The following is a 13,002-nucleotide window of genomic DNA, read 5'->3' on the forward strand; positions in this document are numbered from 1 at the left end:
GTATGAACTAATGAGCCAGACACTCTGCAAAGGAAATAACTTTTGCTTTCCTCTATTCCCAGTTCCATGCTCTCCTTACCGGCGCAGGTACATCTTCCATGGCTCAGAGAGCTTCTCCTGGACGAGTGCCTTCACTGCCTTGCCCAAGTACTGTGTTGGCTCTCCAGACCCGGCCTGGCTGCCGTCTCCTTCTGTCTTAATGTTCAGCAGGTTGCCAAGGCTGGCGCTGGTCTTGGACATCTGGAACAAGAACATAGACACTGCATCAAGCCCAGTACACAGCTGTGGACACTGCCAGTCTGGACACCCTCAGGACTGTCCCCTGGAAAGCTGCGTCTTCGAAGATTAAGAGAGAAGACAAGAAGTCTGCACAGGCTGCCTCAACCGCACCAGCACAACTTAATAACACCTCACTCTTCTGCATCCTCCACCCAACTATCCCAAAGTGCTCGGGTGCCCATCTAATATTCATGGCGCTCATATAAAGTAATGAAGCATTGTGTCTATTTTATACGTGGGGAAACTGAGGTGAAGAGCGACATACCTGGAGTATGGAAAAGGTGTGCAGGCTTAAGCATGAATAACCCTTTATAACTCCTACAAAATGCTGGTCTCGCTACAGAGCCAGTGATAGAACTGGTAAGCTGCAGTTTATTTAAAATCATCTTATCCCAGCCACAGGGATGTCTCCTTCTTTAAAGTGACTATTGGGTGGGGGTGCGAGGGGGGAAATCTGATTCAACAGGGGAAAAAATCTGGCTCCACTTAAGTTCATGGAAGATTCTTACTAACTTCAGTAAAGAAATTCTGTCACTTTCTGTGCTACATGGACATATCCTCCACAAAGCAGGACTTGGACTCACAATTTGCCTTGTGTGAAAGGCTTCAAATAGATTCTACACAGAGAAGGTTTAGAGGCCCAAGTGTATGATGTGCAGGACAGAAAAAAATAAGTTACTCAAGAGTGCTTAGAGAGAAAAAGTTCTTTCAGAATAAATGCAAAATTTCCCTGACCCTTTCTTGCTTTGTGGTGCTCTCAGTTACCTCCAGTAAAAACAGTGAAATTCACAGCATGAATAAGATGCAGGATTGGGCCCAATACTTGCATTATAAACTCCACCCACTTGAGGATCTTGAAGCCCTTTATAAATATCAGTTAATTAAGCCTGACAGCCCCCCCTAAATAAGCTGCAATCTGCTACAGGAACCCTGGCTATTTGAGCCTCTCTTAATGCCCCTGAAGGTAAAGCCCCTGCTGCTGTGTGGAGCCTCCAGCTCTTTATGGCTGGAGTCAGAAATTCAGGTCGTCTTTTTTCCATCAGTGTTTGTTGGGCGTTCGGTTTCTGTAAAGGGTTCTTTTTCCCAGGCTAATAATGAAGGATTCCTCCACAAACAGAAATCGTTTGCAGCAAGGGGAAGAAGCAAGCGTGATGTGTTCCTGAGCGCACTGAGCTTGATTCTGCAATCCTCAGTCTTGGAACAGGCTCATTCAAATCAGCGGGCTCTATTCTTTGCTGGTTTGTCATCAGTTAATCCCATTCGTTCTTTAAAAAAAGGAACAAACCTGAAGAATTCACAGTTTGCACCCGTGCTACAGGTACAAAATGTGTACACTTATTTTGCACAACATAAAGAATCTTATGCAAGGCTGCACACAAACAAATGCTTATTTCTAAGCATATGCTTAAATCTCATGTTCTCTTGGAGATTTTCAAGGGAAGTATCTATTGAAACAGAATTTCCCTGAGCGGGGGCCTTCAGAATGACTCAGGACCCCAGACAGCAGACTTACTAAATAGATTTACTCACTAGAGAAAGAGATGCTTATTTGGAATGACTAAAGGGACAATATGCAGGAATGAATAAGAAATTAAGTTTAAAAGGAAATATCTAAAGCCCAGTGTAACAGAGAGCCAATGGAGGAGAAAAGTGGCATAAGGATAAATGCAGAAATTTAACAACACAGGGAAAAAGAGTGATGAAATAACAGAGAAAGGAGGCGAGAGATTACTAGGCGAAGTCACTTTGGCCTTTCTTGAGGGTTCTATGGCCTTGATGCACATAACGCCCAGAGCCAAGGGGATGGCAATAGTTATGCCTGTAAAACCTATCACACAGTAGAATATTAAAGCATGGCTCAAAGGCTGCCCTGATCTCTACTGCAGTTGTATACAACAGCAAAATTAATCTTGGTACAGTAGAATTTATCATGTGAAAGGGAAATATATATTTGAGATGATGTATAATTTAAGGAAAAAGTAAGGAAAAAGAAATCGTGCATTATCTAAAATAAATATTCTAGAACACGGTAAAGGGGGCTCTGTTGGACACCATTACTCACACCAGAAAGACAGAAATTGATGATTTTGGCTCAAAACTTCTAATTTTTTTCATCTTCTCTTCCATAAAAACAAATTATTCTCCTCCCCCTCCCCCAATGAAAGAAAATGTTTTTAAGTAAATAAACAAAATGAGTAACTATAAAAAGAGAGCGAGAGAGAAGTTGCCAGGTTCTGGAAATAAAAATGAAGGGAAAAAAAAACAAAAATCTTTCGGAGCCCTCCTCTGTCTAGAAAGGATGAAAAAAAAAAAAGGTGTCAGAGGCTGCAATATATTTCTTCAGCCAGTTCATTAAATTAATTCGTAAGCAGTGGCTCTGAAATTATACCCGATGAAAAATGGTCTCAAAATTTAAATGGTACAAACTCATCTTATTAGAGGCAAAACATTAAAAAACAAACGCATCTCTTCCCCCCCCTCCCCGCCATCGCAGCTTTAATTTCTCTTGGTGGGGGGAATGAAAGGCGTTTGATGGATGGCTCTTACCTTATTCATAAGCGAGGATAAAAGAGATGAATTTGCCGAGACTGTGTGGCCATTTGATTCATTACTGGAACACACAAACCAACAGGGTTTAGTTAAGATGTGCACAGGGACTGTGAGCACTGAGATTAATCCTTCTCCCTTCAAGCTGCCTCACTCCTCACCTGCTGCATCCAGAGGAAGAGAATGATGCCCACCCTCCCTTGGGCAAGCCAAACTCTAATTCGTGATAGCCAAGATGGAGAGAAAGAGGGCCCCAAGTTTGCAGAATTTAGTTCTTTCAGCTATTAAACAGTCCAGACCTCTTCCTCCAGCATCCACACCATCACGCGTTTTTATTAGCTGACTAAACCCACCCCATGGTTTACTCCATCCCGTTAGAACTTTCAAAAATATGCCACAAAAGCAGGGCTGATGCTGATGGCAAACTCACACTGCCAGGGACACAATCCTTATGGCCACAGTTATGCACGCTGAAAGGCAACCTTAGTATTTCACATGCATGAGTAATAGTTCTAGTTGACTACAAGTGCTGGGGTCCCAAACTGAGGCTTGTTTAAATAAAGTATGGACAGGAACGTACACAAAGGTCAAAGTGGGGCAGGCTCACTTATCCCTGGTACCAGTTCCCCTGGGGTTTCTCCCCACAGGACAATCCCCAAGCTCTCCTATTCTCAGTGGAGATGCTGGACAAGTGGGCCACGCGCTGCGAGACAGATGCATTCACATCTGTGCACGTGCAAAGATTTGTCACGATAACTGTAAATTAGCACATGCCAGACCCAGACCAGAGTTAGCCCAACACCCAATTGTTTTGTGCGTCCAATTTCTCTGGAAGGTGCCTCTCTCAGACCTGACTCAGTGCCCTATTACATCAGTGCAAATGCTCCTGCTAAAAGTGTGCTGAAGTGTGGCATTGGAGCAGCCTTCGATCCGCCCTTGGTACCACCAGGAATATTGATGTGAAGAAGGAGCTTTGCCAGTGGCTAGTTTTTCAGCAGGGAGCACAAGAGCTGAGGCTCTTGTCAAAGAGTCAGTAGGTGCTTGTGAGCCCAAAAAACATCTGGAGAATGTACGCTTGAGGAGGAGTAGAGGGGGAGTAGTAGTACCTCAGCCTACAGTTTGGGGTGCCCAACTCAGACACTGTGACATTGCCTTTCATCAGCATGTTGTGTCCTCTCCTATTACAGGTATGGAAACTTCTCAGAGCTTGACGCTGGAAAGAACTACATGTGCCTCCCTGCGCACTTCTCTCACCCGTGATCCTTGACGCTCAGGTCCAAGCTGTGCTCCTGCAAGGAGTCCTGACTGGTGGCAGATGACGATCCCATGGCCTCTGCAGGTTCCTGCTTCACCTGAACTGGATTGAACCGTCCGGGAGCTGCTGGTTGTCCATTCCCTGATTGAGAAAGACACCGAAATGAAATGCAAAAATTAAATGAAAAATGTAGATCTAAAATGAGGTTACAATGGCAAATAAGTAAGTTAAATCACTAGCACCAGTGCATAAATGGAAAAAGCAAAGAAAAACTGTGGGGGGAGGGAAGTGCTGGGATTGCTGGTCAGCGTTTATTGCCAAGCTGACATGATGGGTTCTGACGTCCACTCCAGCGTGGAAATTCTTCAAGTGATAATTATTGCAAAATTATGTCAAAGTTGTCCAGGCTATGGGCCCTTTAAAGGAGAAGGGCGGAAGGAGCGTGGGGGAGACCTGATTCTCTGCACAAACTGTCATAACTAATTTGCGGGGCTGCCTCTTAAGCGTTTATTAAAGACTCTGTTAATGCTGAGGCAATGTGGCAGCTTTCGACTGCTAGTCAAGCCCCCTTTCTCGTCCCCAATCCCAGTGTTGCCGTAGCGACAGCGACGGCCCGCCACTGCGCGTGCCCAGCAGGAGCATCTGCCCTGTCAGGGCTATCGAAGGTGACAGTCAATGGGACTGGTTCAAACCATGCAACCTCTTGCCACCGCCGTCACGTTGTCCCCACAAAAAGGGGGAATTCTTCTTTTTTTCTTTTGGGGTGGGTGGGGGGGAGGTTTAGTGCTTGAACCCATGAAAGAAAAATTCAAATTAAAGGAAGAGAAAAAAGAGGAAAGGGAGGAAAGTAGGATAACAAATTAAAGAAAAAAAATTAGGAAGAACAGCAAAGAAAAAAGGAGGGAAAAAAAGTTGCTGACAGGAACATGTCTGCGGAGCTTTTTTCCACAATCCCCAAGTGACTAAAATATTAATTTACCCTCCGGCAGTACAGCTGACGGCGAGCTGCTTCTCAGACAGCAAGTGGCATTTTATTAAAAAATAAAGGAAAATAGTTCCCTCAATGACCTTTCTCTGCTTTAGGAAACAATTTTTCAAATAATAATTCTAAAACTATGTGAAAGTTCCCCTCCCTCTTTAATCAGATCAGTTCGTCCTACTCCCTCGTTTGCTCCTGGGTAGCAGGAACGTGGCCAGCACTCGCCCGTGGGCCAGCAGCCTGCCCGGCCTTCCCACCCCTGGGGAAGGAGCCTGGGGTCCAGCCCAGCACCCTGGGGTGCTGCCAGGCAGAGCCTCCCCTCCACAACCCCACGTTGCCCACCATGAGCTGACCCTGTTCAGCAGAAGACTGTGGTCTCCTGCTCTTGAGGGAGCCCCGTGTCTCTGCTGGCAGGGCTGGGCAGAGGCACTGACCTGCCCCGGGTCTGGGTGGCAGTCGGAAGAGCTCCGGCCTGCCCCAGGGAACTTCTCATTCCCACCTTTTACCCCTCTCATGGTGCTGCTGCCCCTTCCAGCTCAGGGAACTGCAGGGACAGAGAAGCCCAGCTTGAAGAAATGAACAGGAGAAAGGTCCAGTTTGTGGACTGTAACAACACCGTCTCCAAACCCACAGCTGGGACAGCAGAGCTGGAGCCCAGAACCAACCCCCCCAGACCAGAAAAACAACTGGCAACGAGCTACAAGATCAACACCACTAGGTCCAGCCAAAACTCCATACAGTCTGCAGAAGAGGGCTTAGGCTGCTGTATGGCCTGCAAGTATTGGCCAAGCTTTTTCTTCATTTCCATTTTTAATACAGTGTCTCTCTCTCTTCAGCCTACAGCAAACTAGGCAATACAGACGGCAACACTCTTCCTTCAGATCTTGCCTACTCCATTTGTGGGCAAAGCTGCATTTCCTACCTCTCTTCTGGCCACGTGGGAATAGCCAGGCTCCACAGGAAACCATGTCAAGACTGCCCTCTTCAAGGGTTAACTGGACACAACCGAATTTATTCTCTCATTTATGCTCCTTTACTACCCCCTCCCCACCTCCAGTCCCATGAACAACTGGGTGGCTTCTCATTCGCTCCTCTCCAAGTCATTGGGCACTGCTCTTCCTCCCACCACTAGCACAAGGGATGAGGGTAACTCACCTGCTTCAACTGCCACAGAGGGCTTGAGTGCAGCTGCTGCCAGCCTGGCCATCATAGGAGAGATTAATCCCTTGCTAGCAGAGATCCTTTCCATTATAGATGCTGCTGGAGCTGTAGAAGAAGTAGCCGCTGCCTCACCAGATCCTGAAATGGCCTGGGATGAGGAATCCGTAGGAGCAGATGATGTTGGATTGGTGCCAGAAGAGCCAGCAGTCATCAGATTAGCAGAACTGGCAGGAAGTGGTGTAGAGACCCGACTGGGGATGATGGGGAAGAAGGATCCAGCTGTTCCAGGAAGTGCTGAGTTGGAGAGTGCCAGGGCCAAGGGTATATTGCTGGGAAGAGCCTGGGAGAGCAGGCCAGAGATCTTGGTGGCTGGTGTCATGCTGTTGGCAGACTTGCTGGCCTGTGAGGAAGCAAGCTCAGCACCGGAGGAGGGTGCAGCTGGGACTATGAGAGAAACGGAAGACTGTTGACTGGTGGGGGAGGCACTCAGGCTGGAGTTCTTCGAGCTCATAGCGGAGAAGTCAATAAGGTCATCATTACTGGACTCCTCTTGCTCATTATCCTTGGACCCCAGGAGAGAGGCAGGCAGGCCCAGCACGCCTGAGCTACGGATGTGCCGGCGCTCATGTTTGCGTTTATGGGAGGTCATCTGGCTGGTGGAGGTGAAGGTGAAGCCACAGCCTGCCCTTATGCAGTGGAAGTGGTTGGTAGCCTTGCTGTAGACACAGCCCTCATACTTGCATTCCTCATACTTGTAGAACTTCTTGAAGCCGTCCTTGGCATAGGCATCATCTTTGATGTGATAGCTCTTGTGCTTCTCAATGTCACACTTGTTCTTGAAGGTGAAGGTACACCCAGGTCGCCTGCAAGGGCATCGAGGAGGAAAGGGTGGTTGGCTGTGTGGTCTAGGAGCACAAAGCAACTGCTGTCGCCTGCCTCCCTCTGGGATAAGGACCGGGGCCAGTATGAGACAATGCCCCTGGCTGCAAAGGGGTTGAGGAGCTTTATGTGGGTTAACCTGTGACACCAAGGCAAGCAAAAATGCTGCCACGTGAGAGAGCCGGGAAGCTCACTCCACTCTGAGGAACAGCCACAATAACATGGGGATGCAGGCACCCACCACTAAAAGTTCCATCAAAAACAGCAGCTAAAGGGGACTAAGGTACAAACTGTGATTTCCTACACTTCCTGAGAACACCAGAAATCAACAGAAGAGCATTTGTGTACAGAAGACAGAGCCTGGCCCTAAAAGGGATGAGCTGGTTGACTGTTCGCTGGAGTGAACTCTGGTATGGAAGTGCCATTAACAGGATATTAATGGCCTACTTCAGTCAAACTCTGAGAGCAGTGTGATCTCTCTCCCAAATGATTCTAGAACATATTTTCTAGTGGGTAACCTTTCCCCAGATCACACTCCCACCTTCAGAGTGGTCTGTGGCAAGATCCTGGAAATCGCATCTGCCCTGGAGCTTGAGCTCTCTCAAGAGCAGTACTCAGGTCACAGCAGGGAAAAGCAAGTCTCTGTGTATACTCCTGAATTTATGACTTGGCAGAAGGAGGCAAACAGACCATGTAACTCTGAGGCAGGATCCCTCCCCTTCCCTGCTGTCTCACCTGCAGTGAAAGTGAGTGGTTTTCTGCCCGTAGAACTGGCATTCCACAGTGCCGCAGTCCTCCGTGGCACGGAACCGCTGAAACCCGTCATTGATGAGCTGCGTGTTCTTCTTGTGAAAGTTCTCATGGGTCATCACGTCAGAAGTGCTTGTATAGACCTTGTTACAACCCACCTACCCCAGGCCAAAACAGGGAGTCGTCAGCACAGCGTTTTAACAGCCTGCCATTATTACCAGCAATAATAAACACATGAGCGGCACACACACACATTTAATAGTTCCATTTGTGCACTTCTCCTAGGAGTATTAAGTCATCACTTTAATTCCCAATCTAGAGACTGATAGAGCAGTTGTGAAAAAAAAAAAACCCGGCTCTCTGGGCATGAAACAGTAAGAATAAAAGGGGAGGATGCAAAGGGATAAAAGATCAGCTACAGATAATCCTGCCTGCTCAGGGAGGCAGTAAGCAGGGCTCCTGCTCTTAAGGAGAAAAGAACACTGACAGATGCCATTACTTTTTTGTTATCTTGGAGTGACACGGAACAAAGTGGGACTTTTATCTATTTGGGGAATACGAAATTGAGTGGGAATGAGTTATTTACCTCCTTTAGTCCTTCTGGGAGGTAAGGCAGGGTGGTGCAACATGAGGCCAGTGTTTTGAGTTTGTAATACACAGGTTTCATTCTAGCGAAGCATAAACCCTATGTTCAGCTGATCTTAGCGAACTGGTGACTTTTTTTCCTCCGTCACTGTTCAAGGCTACCACTTCAATAATTTTAATCTCGTGCAGCAAATGGGAATGGTGTGATGAGGACGGAATGCTGAAAACCTGCCTTCCTCTGGGTAAAGCGGGCAACTTTGCCATATTGAGTAAAAAAACACTGGAATCTGAAAACGTCCTCAGCCCTGCTGAGGGAGGGTTTTTTTTTCCTTTTCTTCTCTAGCACAATGTGTGCCAATGCCTGCACCATCTCAGAAGTGAAGAGAACGAAAACACCACCTCTTAGTTCAGCCCAGGTTGATTCAAACAGGCAATAACAAAACCCATGACAAATACCCAGAAAAAAAAATAAAAAGGATCTCCAGCTATTTCCAATATAAAAGAGCCTCTCTCTCTCCACACTGACACCTTGAAAAAAGACAGACCCTGCACAGCATTAAAAAAAAGAATTAAACAAAAACCTCCTTAGGAATAATTTGCAATGCAGCTCTTGGTGCTAAAGCCTAAAAAAATGTCAGTTTATATAAACAACTAACTGAATTTTATCCACACCAATTATGGACATAAAGAAAAAAAACCCCATGAGATGGATGGCACAAATTCTGCTATTTAAGCAGTATTTCCTTTAATTAAGAGTTTATATTCAGACACCTTTTCCATAAGACACTGCTTACATGGGCTTTATTTTAGTGGAAGACAGTGGGCACAGGATGGAATTACCCATATATAGTTGTGTAAATGAGGGTCTCTATTCGAACTTGGAGTGACTTAAAGCTGTGAAACACTCCTCGTACCCTAAAAAAAATTAAACAAACCTCATCCTGGTCAATTGGAGAACTATACAATCAATATTATGGAAGCATAACAGAAAATGTCCTCAAGAGAAAGTCACATGAAGTTCCCAATTTATCAAACGTTGTAAGCACATGCTTAAACCAACCCCTATTCAGGACAGTACTTGAGCGCATGCCTAACATTTAAGTATGTGCTTAAGCCCCATTGACTTCAGAAAGCTTACCTGACTTCAAGTTAAACATATGCTGAAGTCTATCCCAGCAAAGCACTTAAGCATGTGATTATGGCCTTGTGACTTTAACTGGGGTCTTAAACTGATGGGACAGGGCAGGAAGTGAGACCTGAGTTTTTAGAACAGAAAAGCTTTCACCAAGGGTTGCCTGATTATTCTGTAACTACAGCACATTCTTATAGCAATGGTTGAGGCCACAATTCTAATGAAACAAGTACATATCAAACCCTCTACTCTGGAGAACGAGCAGGGTAAGACCCAAACAACCTGGCGTGTCCGTGTCTAAAAACAGCAAAGGCGTCACAGTTACATCTATGCAGCAACTCCAACTCTGGTCACGCTGCTGTTGGAGCCTGGCTGGCTCCTGAAACAAAGCTCCCAGCCTACACCACTGACAAGTACCACTGGTGAAGGCGATCGAGAACCACGGGTGTTAAGTCTAGATATGTGACATTAAAGTTTAATTAATTTAGAAATTGATTATGGAGGAAATTAACCCAGTGTTAAAGGGCTGATGTGTCACAGAAAAGTCTGATTTCAAGGGAGCAACAGATCACATTTGAGTTAAGGCAATGCAGTGGCATCAGACAGGTCCCTGAACCTCAGAGAATGGGACTTGTTTGAACAAGTGAAGTCCAAGACTGCAGGAAAACCCTGATCCCTGCTTTGCCTCACTGCGTCCACAAGGCTTCTAAAAGCAGGGAAGGGTGCTTCCCTTCCCAACATTTGGCAGGGCAAGTGCTGTGAGGACAGGGTACAGACTCTTCAAATAGGTGCCTGAATCAGACGTGAGCAGGAGAGGCTATGAATGTCCCCCCTCGGCCTCAGGACAGCCCCTTGCTCTCTAAGAAAGAAATGTTGGGCTCAAGAATCCTTTCACCCACCCCAAAAAGACACATCTCGAACAATGGCGTTTCATTTGCCTGACGTGCTACCACCTATTCCCCAGTCCGGCTGTTACCTGCATGCAGTGGTAGTGTGTGCTTTTCCCATTCAGGTGGCAGCCATGGTAGTACACGCTACAGTCATCCAAGGGGCTGAAGCGCATGAAGCCGTGCTGGAGGGAATTATCACGTTTCTTGTGCATGTTGTAATGTCGAATCACATCCTGTTTACTAGTGAATCTCTGGAGAGATACAGAGACAGACAGTGAGACACACGTGATGGGAGTGGGTGAGTAATCCTGGGGGCAGGGTGGTTTTTTTTATTGTTGTTGTTGTTAATAAACTTACGGTACCCAGAGTTTAAAGCTCAGCAGTAATCACCCCAAGAAAGTCAGATTAAAGAGGAATTGTGTGCATGTATCTTCTTGGTAAAGGGAAAGTATGTACACATGAAAAGTTGCAAACATGACACTGGGGCAATGTCCAGAATACGCTCCCTGTAGCTTTAAGACTGCAATTCTTCTAACATAATTTTAGCTGCTACTATCTCAAGAACTGCTATAGTTAGAAAGCAACCAGTGAACTAAACAGCCTACAAGAGAGTAACGCAAACTTCCAAATCATTCACTCTAGTGGTTAGCAAGACACTGGCTGCCACATTCATGTCAGACTGGAAATTGGGAGAAACATCGCTCTTTTATAGTATCTTCCCATTGGAAGTCTTGTGCCTCCCCTACAAGGTAGGATGGCTTTATTAGGAAAACAGGGACACAGAACTTTGTTCCAGACACAGAAAAAGATGGTGGGTAGAACTCAGAGCTAAATCTGTATGACCAGAATATCCTTTTCATCCTCTACCTGCTTGAAGTAAGAAGGGGTACCCCACTGTCAGAGCAGGCTAAGTGCCTTTAAAATGAAGCTTTTCATTTCTATTTCCCACAGACATCAATATTTAACAGTGAAGGTGGGAAAGTAAATCTGATTTTTTTTAAAAAGAAATCAATATCCATTTATTTTGACGAGTAATTGAAAAGGCCTGTATTCTAATGTTTAACAACTTTTCCAGTCTCCCTCATAGGAAACAAATGATTATCGCTTCCACTCTTTCCTCCTATAATATCAATCCTGATCAATCTCGTTGGTATTGGCACGGGAATATATGGATATAGATTTCAACAGGAATCCCTTGGAGGCTGGAGGTATGATTTCCCAGGGCGTACATACAGGATTGCTATTGCCAATCATCGTTAATTTGTGCCCACTTATTACAGAGCGTTACTTATTCTAAAATATATCTCAGCCATAAAATAATTTGCATTTTAAAAAGCAGCCTAAATCCTTATTCCCTGCGAGACCAGACAGCTCCTTTGCAAGCAGCTTCCAGACTCCTTAGGAAATAATCATGAGGCCAATCATAGTAATAGGTTTTTCTGTCTTTCCATCCTTTGTGTTTCTCTCTTCTGGTGCAGTGATATCCATGTCACAGTTGGGACAGACTCATCTCGATTACCAAATGCTGGGCTAGGAGGACCACTACAGGCATCCCAGAGACAAGCCCTCCTTTGATCAATAGAAACCCTCAGTCAAGCTCAGCAGATCCAGATCAACTTCCTCTGCTGTGGTCAGACTCATTCCTTTGAGACACAGAGGTCTCCTGGGCTGGGGCTGGAGCTGTGTCTGATGCACAAAAGAGGCAAACTCTGGGATTCCCACTTACAGACATGCAGCCTGACCACAGAAATGGCCGTGTCAAGCTCACAGACCCAGGAAGAGGGTAAACAAACGCAGCATGTGACTCGGCCGGCTTGACGTCGCTACCCTGGCAGTTCTCCCAGTCATTACAGCATCGCACACGGCTCCTGCCCCCACGCTTTCCCCACAAATCCCGGACTGCTGCTGGTCTTATTGGGTGTTTTGTTGCAGATACTGCTGCCACAATGTCACTCGGGCAGCAGGAGGGAAAGAGACAGACTAACAGATCAGCATTCCCTAGTTTCAGGCACAATTTGTAATGCAGCACAATTTATTGTCTTGGTTTCACTGATGTAAATCTGGAGTAGTTACCACTGACTTGAGCTGATCTAGATTCTGCTCTTCATTGTAGTGGTCTGGGTTTGGTTGAATGGTGTTAGATTAGGTTAAATGGGAACAAAATAGGGTTCTAGTAAGTTCAAAATATATCTTGCCCTCTTTCAGAGTGGAAAAGCGAAGAGGCATGTGCGTGCACGGGGAGGAAAGCACAGGAGGACACAGATCTCCCCTAGGCTGTACCACTTTACGTTCACGTAGCTGTGCTCGTAACTTTTTACCATTCCTTTACCTGGTAGTTGCACTCGGGGTCAAGGCAGTGGTAATGTTCTCTGTACTGGTATGCACAGTGTATATGTCCACAGTGCTGACTGCCAGAGAACCTGCAAACACGAGGAGGACAGGGGAAAGAAAGGGAGAGAGAATAAAACACTGTCCTGACAGTAGTGCCTGTAAGCAAGGTACAAATAAAGTAAGTCCCATTCCTACTTCCATCCCACATGTTTAT

The 13,002-nt window shown here is 46.0% G+C and overlaps 1 protein-coding gene across 9 annotated transcripts in view; it reads right to left on the reverse strand.

The window, feature by feature from the left end:
* The window catches only part of CASZ1 (castor zinc finger 1), a 292,054-nt gene that overhangs the window by 20,969 nt on the left and 258,083 nt on the right, over nucleotides 1–13,002 (reverse strand). For all 9 annotated transcript variants that reach the window (XM_074560818.1, XM_074560822.1, XM_074560817.1 and 6 more), the window contains 7 exons: nucleotides 12,787–12,877; nucleotides 10,544–10,708; nucleotides 7,836–8,008; nucleotides 6,216–7,084; nucleotides 4,081–4,222; nucleotides 2,827–2,890; nucleotides 80–240 (listed from right to left, as the gene is read on the reverse strand). In XM_074560818.1, coding sequence (XP_074416919.1) covers nucleotides 80–240; nucleotides 2,827–2,890; nucleotides 4,081–4,222; nucleotides 6,216–7,084; nucleotides 7,836–8,008; nucleotides 10,544–10,708; nucleotides 12,787–12,877 — 1,665 coding nt within the window. The remainder of the gene's footprint in view (nucleotides 1–79; nucleotides 241–2,826; nucleotides 2,891–4,080; nucleotides 4,223–6,215; nucleotides 7,085–7,835; nucleotides 8,009–10,543; nucleotides 10,709–12,786; nucleotides 12,878–13,002) is intronic.

Source organism: Larus michahellis, chromosome 16, assembly GCF_964199755.1.
Source record: "Larus michahellis chromosome 16, bLarMic1.1, whole genome shotgun sequence".
NCBI lineage: Eukaryota > Metazoa > Chordata > Aves > Charadriiformes > Laridae > Larus > Larus michahellis.